General features: G+C 42.8%; 1 protein-coding gene across 4 annotated transcripts in view; it reads left to right on the top strand.

Annotated features, from left to right (window-relative positions):
* The window catches only part of UBAC2 (UBA domain containing 2), a 182,734-nt gene that overhangs the window by 144,547 nt on the left and 19,094 nt on the right, over nucleotides 1-19,093 (top strand). Inside the window, exon 9 of one of the 4 annotated variants that reach the window (XM_063618963.1) lies at nucleotides 6,698-17,209. The exons of the other annotated variants lie outside the window; for them this stretch is intronic. Within the exon in view, the coding sequence (XP_063475033.1) occupies nucleotides 6,698-6,916 (219 nt within the window). The 3' untranslated portion in view covers nucleotides 6,917-17,209. Of the gene's footprint in view, nucleotides 1-6,697; nucleotides 17,210-19,093 lie in introns of those variants that run through there. 4 annotated transcript variants of the gene reach the window in all.

Genomic DNA, 19,093 nt, shown 5'->3' with positions numbered 1-19,093 from the left:
AGAGGCAATGAAAGACATGGCTGGGAAGAGAGCAGAGGCCAGGACCGGGGTCTTCTATCAAACTAAGAATTGCTGTTGTGTTCGTCCTGCCAGAAGTGGTGGATCAGTGAGGCCTTTTAAACAGGAGAGTAAGTTAGATTTATTTTTAAGAAAGCTCACTTTAGTCATAATATGAACGTTGTTTGAAGGGATGACGCTAGGCTGGGCACAGTGGCTCATGCCTGTAATCTCAGCACTTTGGGAGGCCAAGGCAGGAGGATGGCATGAGCCTAGGAGTTTGAGACCAGCCTGGGCAACATAGTGAGACCTCTTCTGTACAACAAAAATTTTTTAAATTAGCTGGGCGTCGTGGCATGTGCCTGTAGTCCCAGCTACTCAGGAGGCTGAGATGGAACAATCACTTGATCCCTGGAGGTCAAGGTGCAATCATGGCTCAAAAAAAAAAAAAAGAAAAGGTGACACTAGAGGAAGAAGACCAGGTGGGAGACAGTGAAAATTCTGTGTGCTCAGGATATTGTTGGTGATGAGCTAGAGTGTGCTCAGCTCATCACAGTGAAGGACCAGGGCAGGCTTTGCAGAGCCTCCTTGTCTTCAGACCTCCAGATCAATTACTGGAGTCTCCTATAGTAACAATCATCCGAATGGTGCCTGTGCAACCTGAGTCTCCACAGCTTCACGGTGCATGTCTCCCTCCCTTTGCTTGCTGTAGCAAAGAAGCTCTGTGTGCTGCGATGAGAAAGATGTATCTGTTCTCTACCACTGGCCCCTGACACACAGCACCTAAAGCCCTTGGAATCTCCACAGTGAGCATAGGGTCCAGCCCTACAGGACTTAGCGGGTGTTCTCCCCATGTGCGGAGATGAGATTGTAATAAATAAAGACACAAGACAAAGAGATAACGAGAAAACAGCTGGGCCCAGGGGACTACTGCCATCAAGATGCAGAGACCGGTAGTGGCCCGAACTGCTGGGCGCGCTGATATTTATTGCATACAAGACATGGGGGTCAGGTAAGGAGGGTGAATCTTCTAAGTGATTGACAAGGTGAAGCAAGTCACGTGATCATAGGACAGGGGGCCCTTCCCTCTTAGGTAGCCGAAGCGCAGAGAGAAGGCAGCATACGTCAGCGTTTTCTTCTATGCACTTATAAGAAAGATCAAAGACTAAGACTTTTACTATTTCTTCTACCGCTATCTACTACGAACTTCAAAGAGGAACCAGGAGTACAGGAGGAACATGAAAGTGGACAAGGTGCGTGACTGTTGAAGCGCAGCACCACAGGGAGGGGTTTAGGCCTCCAGATGACTGCGGGCAGGCCTGGATAATATCCAGCCTCCCACAAGAAGCTGGTGGAGCAGTGTGTTCCCTGACTCCTCCAAGGAAAAGAGACTCCCTTTTGTGGTCTGCTAAGTATTGGGTGTCTTCCCAGACAGTGGCATTACCGCCTGATCAAGGAGCCCTCAAATGGCCCTTAGGCGGGCGTGACAGAGGGCTCACCTCTTGCCTTCTAGGTCACTTTTCACAATGTCCCTTTAGCACCTGACCCTATGCCTGCCGGTTATTCTTAGGTTGTATTAGTAATGCAACGAAGAGTAATACTGAAAGCTAATGATTCATAATGTTTATAATGATTGATAATGTCCATGATCATCTCTATATCTAATTTGTATTATGACTATCCTTCTTCTATTTTCTTTATTATACTGAAACATTTTGTGCCTTCAGTTTCTTACCTCGGCACCTAGGTAATCCTTCGCCCACGGTGAGAAGTGTCTTTTCACATGGATGACTGATGTCCCGGCTCTCCTGGATAGCCTCAGATGGGGGCTGGTTACCAGGGGAACTAATAAGTGATTAGAGGGTTGAGACTTTCAGCCCCACCCCCAACCTCTGTGATTAGGGAGAGGGGTTGAGTTGATCACCAATGGCCAGTGATACAGTCAATTATATCTACATAATGAAGCTTCCATAAAACCCCCAAAGGACAGGGTTTAGAGAACTTCCAGATTGCTGAATATGTGCTGGAGCAGGGTGCAGGGGGTGCCAGAGAGGGGCAGCAGCCATGCCCCAGGCCTTGCCCTGTGCATCTCTTCCTTCTGACTGTTCATCTGTATCCCTTGTAATATCCTTTCTAATAAACGGGTAGACATCAGTGTTTCCCTGAGTTCTGTGAGCCATCCTGGCAAATTAACTGAACCCGGGGAGTGGACCACAGGAACTCTCATTTATAGCACATTGGTTAGAACCGCAGGTTAGGGCTGGCGATTGCCATCTGAAGTAGGAGTGGGCCCTTAACCTGTGGGCTCTGATGTTATCTCCTGGGAGATAGTGTGGGGATTGAGTTAAATTATAGGACACCCTGCTGGTGTCCACTGGAGCACTGCTTGGGGTATGAAGCCCCCCAGTACATCTGGTGTCAGAATATTGTGTTGAGTGGTGTGTGAGTGTAGAAAGGAAGAAAACAGTGTTGTTTTTCTTCAGAGCCATGCTCACAATAGAAAGCAGCGTAATATAATGAAAAGAACAAGAATGGGCAGTTAGGGACTCAATCCTGGGTTGACAGGGACATCTGTACACAATCTGTGGAATACTATTGTCATTGGGGATAAAAAAATTATACAAAATTACCTTAGGTACCAGAGGCTCTGTCAGATATTAGTTATTATCATAGTATTGGGCATCTGTTTTTGTGGCTCTCAGGACATTTGAGAGAGTCCTGATTTAGGAGCCAACCTTGATAGTTATTACTTGTAAAAGCTTGAAACCTCTAGAGCAACAGTCAGCAAGTGATGGCCTGTGGGCCAAACTACCTGTTTTTGTACAGTCTGAAGCTAGGAACAGGTTTTACATTTTAAATTGTTATATAAGTAACTACATAATATCCTTGATCTCTTGCCTCTTTGTCTTCCAAACCTAAAATGTTTCCTATCTGGCCCTTTACAGAAAAGTATTTGCCAGCCCCTGCTCTGGAAGTTACATAGCCAGCAGCTTTCAAAGTAACCTTTTACCTGGAAATGTGAATTCTCTCTTAGTTCTGGTCATCTATTATTTGTGGGAACCAGTCCTCTCTCTGTTGGCTGATGATGAGAATGCTGTTATATACCACAACACAAACTTGGGGATAAAACTTTCCATTAGGCATTTCTGTAAAATTTCCATCTGTTTTAGAAGCAGAACTAAGGTGAAGCCCAGTATGGATGAATCCTGCTTGTTGGTACAAGCCAAGTGGGACATTTGGCAGCAAAGCCCTGGAGTCCTTGGTGCTCTTCTTTTAATTGCCTCCTCATCTCATTGGGCTGCCTGGTGTTAACTGGTTGATTATCACCTCTGTTTCGCCTGCAAGGAAAGAAGCTACTGACACACAGAGCAGTTCAACGATATTCACACGTGCTTTCAGTTATTTTCGCAGCATTTGGTTAAAGTGAGTTTAGCTGCACACCCTCCCTTAGTAACATTTGCAGCTGTGAAAATTGTTTCTCTCTTTATCCTCCCCCAGCAACAGTCATTTGGTATCATCTGAGATGTGCATCAGGAGGCAGATCTGCCGTGTCAATCATGAGAGTTCCTATCATTAATCAAGTATTTTGAATTCAGTAAGTTTTTTTAGTGTTTTAAAAGTATTTACTGGTCCTTGCTGTATTTTTTAGCAGCTGATAGAATTCACATACCATATAACTCACCCCCTCGAAGTGTACAGTTCAGTGGTTTTTAGTATTTTTTAGTTGCGCAAATGCCACAATTTGAGAACATTTTTCATCACCCCAAAAGAAACCGTGCCCCGTTAGCAGTCATTCCCATCCGCCCAGTCCTAGGCAGCCACTTATCTACTTTCTGTCTCTGTAGTCTTGCTTATTCTGACTCTCCGTCTCAAAAAAAAAAAAAAAAAAAAAAAAAAGAAATGGAAGCATATGTAGCTGATCTTTATGACTGGCTTCTTTAGCTGAGTTTCACGTTTCTGAGGTTGACGCATGTTGCAGCATGGTTGATTTTCCCTCTGTGGTTTAGATGGCAAGATCTGCCTAGTGGGGCTTTATGTGTGCAAGTGCCACCCCACCAAACCAGTTTCTGTCACTGCCCCTTCATCAGGCCAGCTTCCTTAGGAAGCTTCCTGTTGCCTCTTGGCCTCACCAGTGCTGCCATTTTCATTACCATCTATTCCGCAGAATACACTCAGCGCCAGGCTCTGGGGAGTCCCACAGTGACCAAGGCAGCACGATCCCTCCTCTCTCTGAGCTTAGAGTAGAAAGCGTCAGTTACAGTGAAATGTGATGGTCACTCTTCTGGGAGAAATGTGTAGTGCAGCCAGGAAGAGTCAAGAAATCGTGTCTGGAGGCAGCACCATCAGAAACTCTCTACCTCCGTCTCCACCCCTGTGTCAGGTGTAGGGGCGGTGCACGTGTGTTGCAAAGGAGTCCACCAGGAATCCAAAGGAAGTGAATTCTCATGTGTCCCGAGCATCCTCAGAGACAGCAAGCTGGCACGTGGCACCCTCCTCAGCACTTTTCCTTTTTGGCTATGCTCTTTCACTTTTTGGTGCAATTTGATTTGAAAACGATTCTTTTCAAGTTGCAATGCTTCCTTGTCAACAAAGCAATCTAATCAGTTAGAGCTGGTTCTTTTATGACTTTCTTCTTTCAAGAGTTTATATAGCATCAGATGTGGAATAAGTTACTAGTGCTTAGTTGATAAAAATCTGCAAATTAAATGAAAATTACATGCAAGAACTCTATTTTCAGTGAAGTTACAGCTACGCTGTTTATCTCAATCTGTACCTCCTTGCAGAAGCTACTGCTATGTTTCCAGCGCTTTTGTAGTTGATCATACTTATCTTTTTGACAAAATTCAGAACAGAAAGATAGGATCAATCTAAAGTGTGATCCTTTTCCAAGACTGACTCATTAAGTGACCTTGAGAAAATCATTTCTATTTTCCATTCTGCCTTGGTGTCTTCATGAGAAAGAAGAGCGAGGTACAGTCTCATGATACTTCAGAAAACAAGCAAATGATGATGATGTACTTGGCATTTTGAAGATGTAAAAGTTATCAGCAATCCTAATTCTTTTCCTGGGTTTTCCTTTTGTCACTTATTAATCAGTTTTTGAAAGGATGAATGAATTTAGAGATGTACTCTGGAGCAGTATCATGTTAAACCAGGGGTATGTTAGAAAAATCATCCTCATAATCATTCTGGGAAGTTTTTCCTCCCCCAAAAAAGCCATCCTGATGGGTTTTCAAAATCAGAAAAAAGCTCTTAATGAGGAACAGACCACTGGAGTACCCATGAGCATCTCAGGAAAACTGAGGCCCTTGAGAGGCCTTGATTTCATGCAACCCCCAAGGATTCAGAGCCAGCAGCCCAGTGCTGTGGTTGACAGACGTGGTTTTGTGGAGAAAGCAGCCAGAGGCCAGGAATTTTCAGAGTCGTGAGTCACGATCTCCCACCCAAGATTAGAGCACAGATTAGCCATACTGAGATTTGGTAAAATCATTCTGTCTAAGCAATGGAGATGTGTGCACACGCGCAGTGCCTGTTCAAAGGGGATGCAGGCAGATCGTGGGTTTAGGATGGGGGAGGCCACCGCACCCACCTTCACTCCTCTGCATCTGCCCCCTCATGTGGACACTGTCCACAGCTGTGGCTCTCAGGACAGTTGCCCAAGGAGCTCATATCTTATTGGAGATAGGGGGTCGTACAGGTAACATTCATGAGCAGTGTGAGGAGGGTGACATGGGGGTGTCAACCCAGCATCTGTCCAGGAGCTCCTCCTGCAGCGGCTCTGGCAGGTGGCCTGAGGCTCCTTTTTGAGATAGAACCATTTGGCCTTCCAGATGTTCTTTAATATAATGATTGGGAAGAGACAGCTCATAACTAGCTTAAGGCTATCTAGTCCAGCTTTCCATTTTACAGCTGGGGAAACCCAGACTCAGTGTTTTATTCTCTGTTCACTTGGCGGCTTGGCTGAGTTCTGTGGAAGTTCAGCAGAGCAGGGGAACAGGAGGGTTTGGGTTGCTGAGAAAGAAGCCACTTACAGTTGGGAAACAGGAGTTGGACCCTATGCAAATGGAAGGGACCAGGGAGGGCACTTTAGGTGGCAGGGACAGTTTGAGCCGACATAGTAATTTAGGATGTAGTTTAGAGAAGTAATTTAGGATGGGGCTGGTTTGGGCAGACCTGCAAAACAGGACAGACTCAGACAGGATGCCCGAGGGTTTTTGGTTGAGGCAGTATCATTGTGAAAGGGCTTCTCGTGCACACTCACTGACCGTGGCATGCAGATTGGATTGGGGAAATCTTATTGGCAGTCATGTCATCCAAGAAGTTGTTGGCATAATCTCGGAGTGCAACAGCAAGGACCTAAACGGGCAGATCCCCTCCCAGGGGAAAATCAGTAGTCCTTGAGTGTTGGCTGGGTTTGATGGACAGAGGAGAGCTGAGTCCAGACATGATCTGGGAAGTGGACATCCGCCTGCCACGGTGAAGGCAGATAGGCAAGAGCAGGAATGAGACTCAGGCGGTCACTGAAGACATGAAATGGATGAACTCTCCGTGGAGGAAATGTAAGAAGAGGGGAAACCTTGAGTAATCCCCAGTCTCATTTTTAATTAGGAGTTTCACCTCTGTTTCTGTCAAAACATTTACTGTAGCGAGTACCAAAACTAATTTTAATTTTGACTTTTACTTTATAATTTATGTGTAGAGCCAACCCTGGGAAGGAGAAAATGACCCCAAATTTGGCAGACAAAAGAATGAAGGAAGGGAAAACAGAAGAGACGATGCAGAAATGGGTAATCCACACTCTGAGAGATGCACTTCCATTCTTAAGTCTTCAAGGCCGCTGTCTCAGTCCTCGCTGTGTGGCCCTTACCGTCACCAGCATTCAGTGCTTAAGAGGCATGTCACTCAGTCAAGGGAGTGAGGAAGCTGCAAGACAAGGCCTTGGCATGCTGTTCCTGTGCTGATGTCCCTGACCTGCAGCTGGGCTGTGGGCTGTGGAAGCCTGTGGTCCCTCCACGCCACGCTCACACCACCACCTCCTTCTCACAGAGCAGCCTTAGCATTCTCATTCTCTACCAAAACCAAAACACAGGAAAAGGTTGGGACACCTCTGGTCCTGACGGTCCCTGGAGGAAAAATTCCCCATGAGGAGTGATAGGTCAGTCACGTTTTCAAAACAAACGAGAGCCAGGGCACCGGCCTGTGGCTCAGCCCGCAGTGTGCTTGGTGCCACACGCCCCCCAACAGCTGCCCGGAGTCTCACCCCGCTCTGTGCAGGGGGCCAGGAGGGCAGCAGCGGCACAGACCCACTGGACGCCCTGGTGCATGGCTGAGCCATCTGTGTCCCGTGGCTCTCTCCAGAGTCCCTTCCCCTCACCTCCAGGGCCTCCCCAGATGGAACTGGCTGGGAGCCGTGCTTTGTTGAAACAAAGGAAAAACCTGTCTCTCTTGGGTTTGCAGCTGCTGTTGAAAGCAATTGAACCTGTTTGTAAAATTGTACCTATGTCACAGTAAGATCAGCTGTGCTAGGTATGTCAGGCCTCTGAAAAGAAATGTCATTAAAGTAAACAAGACTTGGGACACATGTCTGTCATATTGTACACAGTAGAAGCATCCCTTGCAGGGGCTGTTGGGTTGCATCCTAAGCTGTGCTGGAGCTTCCCGATGTCCTCTGTAGATGTCTTTGTACCTTCTGTCCTCACTGCCATCCCCAGTCAGTCCCTGGAACACCAAGCTGTGGCCCTGACCCTTTTAGCCCCTGCATGGAATGCACAGGCAAGGCCTGTGGCCTTTGGGACTCCAGCCGACTAGAGCAAGACAGAGGAAGAAGAGACGGGGCAGAGGGCAGCCAATGGTTGGAAACTTCTTTCCCCTAAGCCAAAAGGTTCTCAAAACTGAGCAACAGGATGTATTGTGTCTCTTGATCGTATTGCCATGGAAACTGCCTTCTGTTCTGCCTAGAAGAAATAGTACTGTTTGAAGTATCTCATCCATCAACACTGGTCACTGTGAGAAACCACAAAGGAAAAGTGAAACCGAGAGCTGCAAAACTAGCCTGGGACTTTGTTCAAGTGATCATCTCCTTTCCCTCTAGTTTATTATTTTTTCCAATACCTACTGAGACTACTGCGAAGCAGCACAGATACAATACACTGTTTGTATAGCACGACACAAAGGTGATGAGTGGCACTTCACATGACAGGGTTAGATTCAGTCTTCTGAGTTTTCTAAGGTTCATATTTTTAAGACTTTACCAAGGAACCAAGGTTTTCAAATACGCAGCATGGTTTCTTCTGGGCCTTGCATTGCCCCATCTCTTATCCAAGCAGTGAATGTGTTGCCAGTTTATGTGTGTGGTGCTGGTGGTGGGCTTTGTTTGGTTTTCTTTTTTTGGGCTTTGTTTGGTTTTTCCCTGGTTTTGCCACAAAGCTTTTGCTGAGGACAGCAGCCTCTGTGGTGTCTTTTCTCTCTGTATTGTGCTTACTCTTGTAGTCATGCACCACATAACAATATGTTTTGGTCAACGACAGATCGTATGTATGACAGTGGTCCCATAAGATTATGATGCCATATTTTTGCTATGTCTTTTCTATGTTCAGATACACAACTACCATTGTGTTACAGCTGCCTCCAGTATTCAGCAGTGACTTGCTGTACAGGTTTGTAGCCTGGTCGCCATAGGCTACACCAAGCAGCCTTGGTGTGTAGTAGGCGATCCCATCTAGGTTTCTGTAAGTACACAGCAACAAAGTCACCCAACAGCACATTTCTCAGAATGAAGCCCTGTTGTTAAGCGACACGTGACTACAGTTCTAAGTCTAACAAGATGCCTCTTGTTCAGTCCTGAAGTGCTTCTTGTTTAGTTTTAATGTACGTTTGTTTTGTTATCTCAGCCAAACTCTTTTCAGGGCCATAGGAAATTAGTCATTTCTCTGTGTCACAGCCTCCTTATCTGGCCCCAGGACAGTGCACCGCGCATAGAAGGCAAATGAGTGAAACTAAGTGTAAGCATATTATACTTACACCAAAAGCTGCAGCTTCCACAGAGCACAGGGAATTGCAAATAACTGTCTTCTATGAGGAGCTGCCATTTGTGGTTTCACCACAGTTTCCCAGCATTGCTTCTTTGTAACTCCTGGTTCTTGTGTTAGAAGAGGATGCTATGTCCATGAAGAATGTAGATATCAAGCATGTCCTTTGGGAGCCTCCTCGTTTTAACCCCTCTCACCCCTTCCACCCCACCTTCATTAGTAACCTACCACCTGGGTCTTCATATCCCAACTAACTACAGTCTTGGCTAAGAAAACCCCATACACCTTAACTCAGCAATATACCTCACTATGTCTTTGTCCATTCAGTTATCCATTTTGTGACTGTTTCTTGAGTACTTGCTTATGCCAGGTTGTACAGGGGGCCAGGTCTACAAACAGGACAAGATGGAGAATCACAGCCCCCGTGGAGCTAATAGGCTGTTGTGAGATTCAGGTTAGCCTGCAAGTGAAATGGGATGTGCTGACAGCTGTCCTGGGGAAGGGACAGTGAGGCGTGAGAGCACGCAGAGGAGTACGGGGTGGTGAGAGCAGGCTCCCCAGTGGGAGTAGAGAATGTGTGGGCAGGGTGGTGAGAAAGTGACTCCAGTGGCAGACAGGAGTCTGGTAAGCCCAGGTAAGAAATTTCCGTCAGATTCTGAAAGCAACAGGGATGCATTGAGTAGCATCAAAGGGGAGGATGTCTGTAGTCATCCGAAAAGGCCCTTAATGTACTCTCCCTTTCTTTTCTAACTGTGTATCTATGTGGCTGGATTTGCTTCATGTACTTCAAAAGCCAGAGTAACATAGAACAGAATTGAATGCAGAAGCAGATGGGAGAATCCAGCAACCTTCTAGTAAGTCAGACATTAAAGAGATTTGCAAAAATGGAAAACAGTGCCACTCTTCTCAGTAATTCTGTTTGGGAAAACATGGTTATTTTTTATTTCAAAAATCTATATTTATGTTAGCAAGTAATAGGCTTGTGATTGTTAATGAGTTATTAAATATTTTTAAATTAATAAAAGGGCAATGAGGAGCCAGCGAAGGGTTTCTATGTAGAGGAGGGGCTTGACGAGATTTGTATCTTAGGAACTAACTCTGGAGCCACCCCGGCTATGGACTGTGGTCTCACACGGGGCAGTGAGAGTGAGGGTGGAGACAGAGGCGGAGGAGTTCCAGTGGACAGAGCCTGGAGATCTGGTTTATGCAGTGGATGGATGTGGATGTCATGCCCTAAGACAGGGGACACAGCAAGAGATATGGGGTTGGAGATGAGTTTGTTTGGGATGTGTTCTATCTTAGGTGTCTCCTTAACATTTAGATGAAATTGTGTCCAGGAGACAGTGGGTTACATGGCTCTGAGACACGGTGTTTGGGTTGGAGGTTCGAGTTTGGGAGTCTCTACCCAGTGAAGCCCTAGGAATGGATGGGCACCTAGAACACGGAAGAAGGAGAGAAACACTCCCCACATGGAACCTTCAAGAACACCCGTGTCTGAAGGACAGGAGTGGGAGGAGGAGAATCTGAGGACACTGAGAAGGCATAGCCAGAGGGCTAGAAAGAAAGCGGGATGCCACAAAGCCCAGGGAAGAGAACGTCGAGGAAGAGTGGTCAGTAAGACCTGGTGCTGCCAGAGGGCAGGTCAGAGAGCGCTCAGGAGGATCCACTGGATCTAACAAAGGGTGCTTTGATAACCTGGAAGAAAAAGGAAAAACTGTTTCATTATTAAAATACCAGACTGTGAGCTTCTAAAAGGCAAGGAGGTTGTCTTAATTCTCTTTCTACTTTAGTTGCTGAAAGTATCACCAGGTACATTAGTAGATGTGATAATTTTGTGATTTTACATTAACTCATTCAAGTAAAACGATCTAGTCTTTTTCTGCCCTTGATCTCCGTGGTAGGTCATCCCCTTTGTCAGAGGCTCCTGTTAAATCAACCTGTTTCTTGAATGTGTAGGTATTTCCTTATGGCCTCGGTAAAGCTTCCCAGCCACTGTGCCATGGTCATAGATGGGCTGAGATACCGGTCCCCTCCCCCCTTGGGGGCAACTGGAAAGGGCCTAAAGACACTGGGCCAGCTGTAAACAGTTTCGGCTTTTCCTGTGGGCCATGCAAATGTGTCTTTTTCTGTGTGTGCCATGAGGTGGAAAACATTTGAAAGCCTTGGTCCATAGCACACTGAGTAAGTCCTTGTGTGGGCCCTGCCTCACCTCCTGTGTGCCCAAGCACAGCACCCCTAAACAGTCACATCGCCCTTTGCTGCCTACCCCATGGTCTCCCCCAGAACCTTCCCTGCATGGTGGCCTGCAGGGGGCCACCAATTGTAGACTGGAGGTGCCCCTGCTGCATGCTTCACACTTCAAAACCTGGCATGCTGATAAAGGCTTTCTGAGCACCAAAGACTAAGAAGAAAGGGTGCATTTGTTTCCAGTGGCCAACAGTCTTAAAATAAGATGAAGATGCTTTTGGAAGTCATTTTGGCTTTTCTAAAACATCACATTCATAATGCCCCCTCTGTAATTGTTCTCCATTTTACTCTTTTATGGGGCACCAACTTGTACGAGGAGTCAGCTCAGGCTGCACTGAGCTGAGAGTGGTACTGGCCACCTGGGAAATATGTTCAGGTCTTCCATCCATCGCAGCCCTCCAGGATCCTATAGTCTAGTCGGGAAGACGAGAAACAATACTGTATAAAGTATAAGGCCAAGTAGTAAGGATGAGAATAATCATAGCTAAGCTGCAATAAGCTTGTAGATGGCTTTACGTTCTATTTTAAATGTTTCACATGAATTAACTCTTTTGATTCTCATACTCTCCATGTGAGGTGGGTGCAGTTATTATTACCACTTTACAGGTGAGAAAACCAAGGGTCATGGAAGTGTTTGAAAAGGTGTTACAACAAGAGGCAGAGCTGGGATTTGAGCCCAGGTGTTCTGGCTCTAGAGACTGTTCTTATTCAGCTTCCTCTACCTTTTTGTCCCTCTGCCGTTATTCCTTAGCATTGCTTTGCTCCTTGAAGGCAGTATAAACCCACTTAGGCCCCTTTCTTTGAACACCTTGGGGAAAATGCCTTGCTTGCTCTCTTCTCCGTCGTTGAAATCATTCTCTTTTAATATTCAGCCCCAGCCCCATCCTCTTGGAAGTCTTACCCCTGTGCTTTGGCCGCAGTGGGTTGATGTCCACTCTGAGCTTTTCTAGTCCTTTTAATTTAGGCCTCCCATCTTAATTATATATCATCTTGCATTGTTCTGGCTTTTCCATTTCTGGGTATCTTGCCTTCCCCCGAGGAGATGGTGCGCTCCTTGGGAGCAAGGACGAGACTGCGTGCCTGGCTCACACTCTCCTGTGGACGCTCGAGTGCCCGAGGTCAGCCACCCGTGAGCTCTTCTGGCTTCTCTGATGTAGACACTGCCTGACCATCCCATCCAGAAACCTTTCAATGCCTGTAGAACATAGATTTCTGTTCCATGGAACTTCTGCTTAATAAAATGTCAGAAACTTTTACTGCTCCTCAGCTGGGAAACCACATGTATGTATGTATTAATATATACTATTCATTCATACATGTATATATACTCAAGAATTTTTACTTCATTTGAAATCTTCTTACAAACTAATAACAAGTATTTCATAAAACGCCTGTTCAAACTGCAAGCTGTTTCCTTCTTCATTTTTAAAATATGTGGTTATTGCTTTTGAAGAAGACAAAGTGAAGGAAACATTTCCTGTTTATAGAGGCTCATATTTAACCCTACGTAAAGAGCAGATTCATGTCAAAACATCCTAGAACCTAGAGCTGTAACTTTCTGCTTTTTAAGCACTTTTCTACTATCACAGGAGTAGAGGGATTGGGGTTTTGTTTGCTTTGCCTACTCTTTGATTCTCTCACTCTCTTGTAAGAAATGAAATGGAACTCAAAGCCCATTCCCCTTCCACTATCCTGAAGTGGGTGTGTTGTGTGCCTTTGCATGTTTTTGTATCTTTACTACATAAGTACTTACCAGGGTTTCTCAACCTAGACACCGTTGACATTTTGATCCAGACCATTCTTTGTTATAGGGGCTGCCCTGTACGTTGTAGGATGTTTAGCAACATCCCTGATCTCTACGTACTAAATGCCAACAGCACCACCATCCTGTCCCCGCTCTCCTCCTTCACTTAACAACCAAAACTGTGAGCAGACATTGCCAAATATCTCCTGGGTTGGGGGTAGGAGAACAGAGTCACCATTATCATATATCCATCTAAAAAAGTTAAAATAGACCGGACGCAATGGTGCACAGCTGTAGTCTCAGCTACTCAGGAGGCTGAGATGGAAGATTGCTTGGGTCCAGGAGTTCAGGACTGCAGTGCGCCATGATTGTGCCTATGAATAGCCACTGCTCTCCAGTCTGGACAATGTAGCAAGACCCTCATCCCCAAAAAAAGTTAAAATAGTATATATACTCTTGTTCTGAGTATTTTTTAATTTATGTAAATAGTATTACATTTTATTTATATTATTTACATAAACTACATACAATTTATGTAAATGGTATATGTATATATTATATATGCATATTCTTGTACAACTTTATTTGTTCATTAAACATTGTATATTTGAGATTTACCCATGTAAATCTAGTTCATTTATTCTAGCTGCTTTTATAATGGTCCTTTATATAATAGAACCACTTATTAATTTATTTCCCTCCTTAGGAACAACTGAATTTTTTCCATTTTCTTACTTAATATTATAACCAGTGCTTCACAGAAGATCCTCATACATGACCCCGTCAGTATTCACAGCTCCCTGGAGGTGAAGTTGCCAGGTCATAGACTAGAATAGTTTCACTAGATCTTGACATGTTGCTCTCCAAAAGGCTTGTGTCAGTTTGTACTCTCATCAGCAACTTACCAGAGTTACCATTTCTTTCACGTCATTGCCACACTCAGTATTATTGGGCTGTGTATTTTTGCAAGTCTTGTGGGTATAAAATAACTTGTTTTCATTTGCCTTTCCCTAACACTAGTGAGATTGAATAGCTTTTCATAACTTGGGATTTCCCCTTCTGTAAATGGACTATTCATATACATTATCTGCTTTTCTCTTGAGTCACTTACTTTTTTCTCGTTGATTTATAAGTGTTGTCTTATAAGTTCGTAAGTGTCATCGATTTATTAAGTCTCATTGATTTGTAACTTTTGAATTTTGAGCATATAGCAGTTATATGTTGTAAACATTTTCTCTCAATCTGTAGTTTGTCTTATTTAATTCAAACTTTTAATACAAAAGTTCTTACAGGTAAAGTAATTTTTAACCACTTTTTTCGTTGTGATTTATGCTTCCTATTTCTGTTTTAGATATCCTTTCCTATCCTAATGACATGAAAATAATCTCCTGTTTCTTCAAAAAAATTTTCACAGTTTGGCTTTCCACATTTAAATCTTTAATCTTAGTGTTTATTTTTGTGGGTGGTGTGAAGTAAAGGTCTAGTTTTATCTTCTCCCTATCTATAGACATTTGTCCCAGGACTGTATTCAGTGCGGACTCATAACCAAGTGCCCATGTTTACTGTTGATTCCTAGACTCTGTCTTCTGTTTGGACTTTTTGCCTAACTTACACTAATACCACATGACTTTAATTACTGCAGTCTAATACTAAGTCCTAATAACTGGTAGAGAAATCCTTTCTTATACTTCTTTAAAATAGTCATGCCTAGTTTTGAGCTTTAACTTCAAGTAGTCTAGTCCCACCAAAATATACACATGTGCATACTTTTGAATTTTGAGTATATAACAGTTAGGGAGTAGGAATAATAATAGGAATCTGACTCCAAATGACAGATAACACAAAACAGCAGAAACTCAACCAAGGTAGTTTATTTCTGTCTTGTATAGAAGTCCAGCAGCAGTGGGCAGCCCACGCCAGCAGGGCAGCGTCCTGAAGGTATCAGTCCCCGGCTCTTTGCTGCTGCTGTATCCTCAGCACAGGGCTTCCACCTGATCCCCTAAGAAGGGCGAGCCCCTGCCTCTGAGGATCTTCCTGGTCGGCCCATATTCCCTTTCTGCTGACATACCAATGTCAGAACCTAGTCAACGTGGCGGGATACTGAGAAAGGTAGCAAGTCACACATATATACACACCCAAGAAAACCAAAACTGGTTTTTCCAAGGGGGGAAAATGGATATTGGAAATGAACCAGCAGTCAGCTATACTGGAGTTGGCAGTGTCTGGATAGATTATAGGGTTACATGTTACCAGACTCAATTCAGGAACATGCTGAATCTTTCCATTTACTTAGAGATCTTGCAGATCTTTTGGTTGATTTTATTCTTAACTACCTTATATTTTTATTAATAGTAATTTTTTGTACTTACATTCTCTAAATGATTTCAATAGAGGAATGTTACTTTTTAATCATACTCTCTTGTTAGTTCTCATGCTTTGAGAGACATTTGTAAACACTCTTGGATTTTCTAGGTAGATAGTCATCATTTGAATAATGAGTTTTGTTTCTCTTTTTCTGTCTTTACGTGAGATTTTTGTTTGGGTTTGGTTTTGTTCTCATTATGCTGTGACTTGTGCTGAATGCAAGAATTGGCAATAGGCATTTTTGTCTTCATGAATGGGTACTGAATTTTGTCAAATTGTTTTCATATCTATTGAGATGAGCGTTTGATTTTTCTCCTTCAAACTGTTAATGTGTGGATTATGTTGCTAGTTTTTCTAAGATTTTTTAGATAAATCCTAATATAGTACATCGTACTAGATAAGAGAATTATTTTTTAAACATTGTTGGATTGAATTTGCTGATATTTTATTTAGGACTATTATATCTACCCAAGAAAAATAAACTATATATTGTATAATTTTTCTTGCTCATAATGGCCTTGTCTAGTTTTGGAAACAATGTTATGCTAGTCTCAAAAAATTAGGTAGGAAACTCTCCTTCCTTTTCTGTACTCTAGAGCAGTTTATATAAGATAAGGAGTCATTAAAGGTTTCATACACTTCACCTGTAGGTTTTTGGTGGGTAGATTTTTAAGTACTGTTTCAATTACATTAAAGTATGACATGTATCCAGAAAAGTACATGCTATATAATAATAATCATACAAATGTACTTTTTGTGTTTATTTTGTTCAACATCATTTGAGGGATTCAGCCATATTGTTGCATGTCATTATAGTTCATTCATTCAAACTGCTTTATTAGATTACAGTAGGTGAATATGCCATAACTTACCCATACTATAGTTGATGGGCATTTGGGTAGTTCCCATCTTTGATTGTTATAAATAATGCTGCTGAGAACATTCTAGTCCATGTCTTTTGATGAACATGTGTTTGAATTTCTTTTATTCAGGAGTGGAATTGCTGAGTCTCACTATGGCTCAGCTTAAGTAGATGGTCCTGAACAATTTTCAAAGATAATTACCAATGTCTGTTTTCTCTAGAATAAGTTTTAATAAGTTATGCTTTTCTAGAAAGTTGTCTTTCATCAAAGTTATTGGTATGAATAAAGTATTCTTGTGATTTTAAAACAATCTGCCATCATATCCCTTGTATTATTCTTAATACTGTTTCTTTGTGCTCCTTCCTTTGTCTTTTCATCAAGCTTGCCAGGTTTGCCTATTTTATTTGACTTTGTAACAGCCAGCAGTAGGTTTTAGTGACTCCTTCTGTTTTTTTGTTTTCCATTTTACTGGCATTTGCTCTCAACTTTCTACTTTCTTCTTTCTCATTTCTTTAGATTATTGTTACTTTCTCTAACTTCTTAAATTGGGTATACTTAACCCTTTAATTTTCAGTTTTCTTTTTTTAATTTAAGCTCAATATTTTAAAATTACATCAACCACTTTATTACATCCCATGAACTTTGATAGGTGGGTAATAGTTTTATTCATTCTTAGATATCTTCTAATTTCCATTATGAGGATTTTTTTGGTTTCCAAATTTGTGAGGTTTTTTGTTTTAGTTATTATTTTGATACTGATTTCTAGTTTAATTGCATTATGGTGAGAATATAATCTGTGTAATGTTTATGATTCGGTATTTGTGAATATTTCATATAGGATCTAGTACACAATTACTTTGTAAATACTTTAAATGTAATGGAAAAGAATGTATATTCTCTAAACATTAAATGCAAGGTATATATGTCCATTCAGAAATAAACTTGTTATTTATTTTTACATTATTTTTTTGTCTGGTTGATCTGTCAGTTACTGAGTTATATGCTGAAAATTAAATATATGTCTGGATGCTTCCAATTCTCTTGTAATTCTGTTAATTTTTGCTTTCTGTGTTTTGATGCCATCGTGTTACATATAAATATGATATTCATATATTCTATTGATTTTATCCCTAATACTGCCTTTTTTTGCCTTTGAGGTCTATTTATTTGGCATGAATGTAGAACAACAGCTTTCTTTGATTAGTATTTCTCTGATTTTTTTCCATCTCTTTACATCAACTTGTGTACATCTTTATATTTTAGATTTATCTTTTGTGGGGAGGAGGTGAGAGGTGAGAGTGGCTTCTGTTTCCCTAATTTTTTTTCGCATCTGTTTTTTCTCGTAATACCTTATTCTTTTCTTTAAAGTCCTCCTGTGACGTCCTAGTCTTTTTGAAGCGTGTAATCGTTTTCAGATCCTCCTATATTCAGGTCCTTGGGGACCCAGTCCTCCTGTGTGTTGTGTGTGCCAACTTGCTCATCATGGGTGATTTCCTTGTGGATTTTGTAGTTTTGAATTCTGAGTTTTTCCCCACTGGAGCTTTAACTATAAATCCTGTGTAACCCCAAGGCAAGAGAATATCTCTCCCAGAGTACTTTTACATTTGCTTTTGCTTGGCTCCTTCGATACCTCCATCCCAAAACCAATCTTTATGTAACTTTTTTGATGGGTTCTGAGACCATGAATGTAACAACATATGTATAGTATAACTTGAACCCCAAATTTGCCTGTGGTTCTTAATTCTCAGGCAGGACCAAGATTCCTGCTGTCTCCGGGAGAAGACAGGCTTTTTAGTTTGATTTTTTTTTTCATCTCTTTCGCTGAGGGTGCTGCCATTTGAAGATTGTATCTTTAGACAGATAATTGAGGTCAAAATTGCTGCCTCTTCAGACCCAAGGCTGCATCTTCCGAACTCAAACAATGATAAAACCCAAGTGGTCCTGGGTGAGCAGGGCCTGTGCTCCCCTGTCTCCCGGGCTGCTCACTGTGTGCAGCTCTGCTTCCCACGCCCACTTGTTCCTGAGGCCTTGCGACTCCACTTACTTCTTTCATATTTAGCTGTGTATAGAAATATTTATCTATTAATAGCATTTTTAGGTGTTTGTAGTAGGAAGATTTTCAGATCTTAAATTTTGTCAGGACTAGAAGACTTCTAGAAATAGAGATTTAAATTAATAAATTCAAAGATTGCCATATAGCTAGAAACATGGATTTTTTTAAAGCAGCATGTGATGCATTTTTCTTCCCATGGTGGCTTCTTTTTTGTTGGTGACATAGACTAAGCAAGGAACGGCATTGCTGTCGGTCTTATCCGTGGAGCCACCCTCAGAAAGACGGTTACTGATCCTCACTTCTCACCTTTTCCCTGTTTGTCAGATTTCCCTTCACACTCTCTAGCCTGTTGCTGAAGTTTTATCACAGCCTGCAGTCTTCCTCCGCTGTGCGCGCTCGGGATTTACTTCAGTCGTAAGAAGAAGAAAGGTAGAGCGGGGGAGAATTTTAAGGGCCGTGATGGAAACACCAGATTTCTGGCTGCCCTCAGTTACTTAGGCACCTCCTCTCCATGTCTTCCTTCCTATCACGCCCTGCAAAGCCCTCAGCTCCTAAGAGTTAACTGGAGTTGGGACAGTCAGCGGTGTCACAGTCGGGCTGAAATTAGGAGTGTCTGTACAGTGTCTTTCACTGCCTTCCAGAACCACAGTGCACAAACAGCTTTTGCACTGCCTATTACTTTCTTTTCTCCTGAGCACCTACTGCAGGCTGCCAATTTTGTGCTGTTGACTGAAGGATGTTGTGATACTTTTGGATTTGAATTGCTTGCATAGAGTGGATCAATATGACACTTCAT

The sequence above is a fragment of the Symphalangus syndactylus genome, chromosome 15 (assembly GCF_028878055.3).
Source record: "Symphalangus syndactylus isolate Jambi chromosome 15, NHGRI_mSymSyn1-v2.1_pri, whole genome shotgun sequence".
In the NCBI taxonomy this organism is placed as follows: Eukaryota; Metazoa; Chordata; class Mammalia; order Primates; family Hylobatidae; genus Symphalangus; species Symphalangus syndactylus.
Note: the sequence above shows the minus strand (reverse complement) of the source record. Positions and strands in the feature narration are given on the sequence as shown.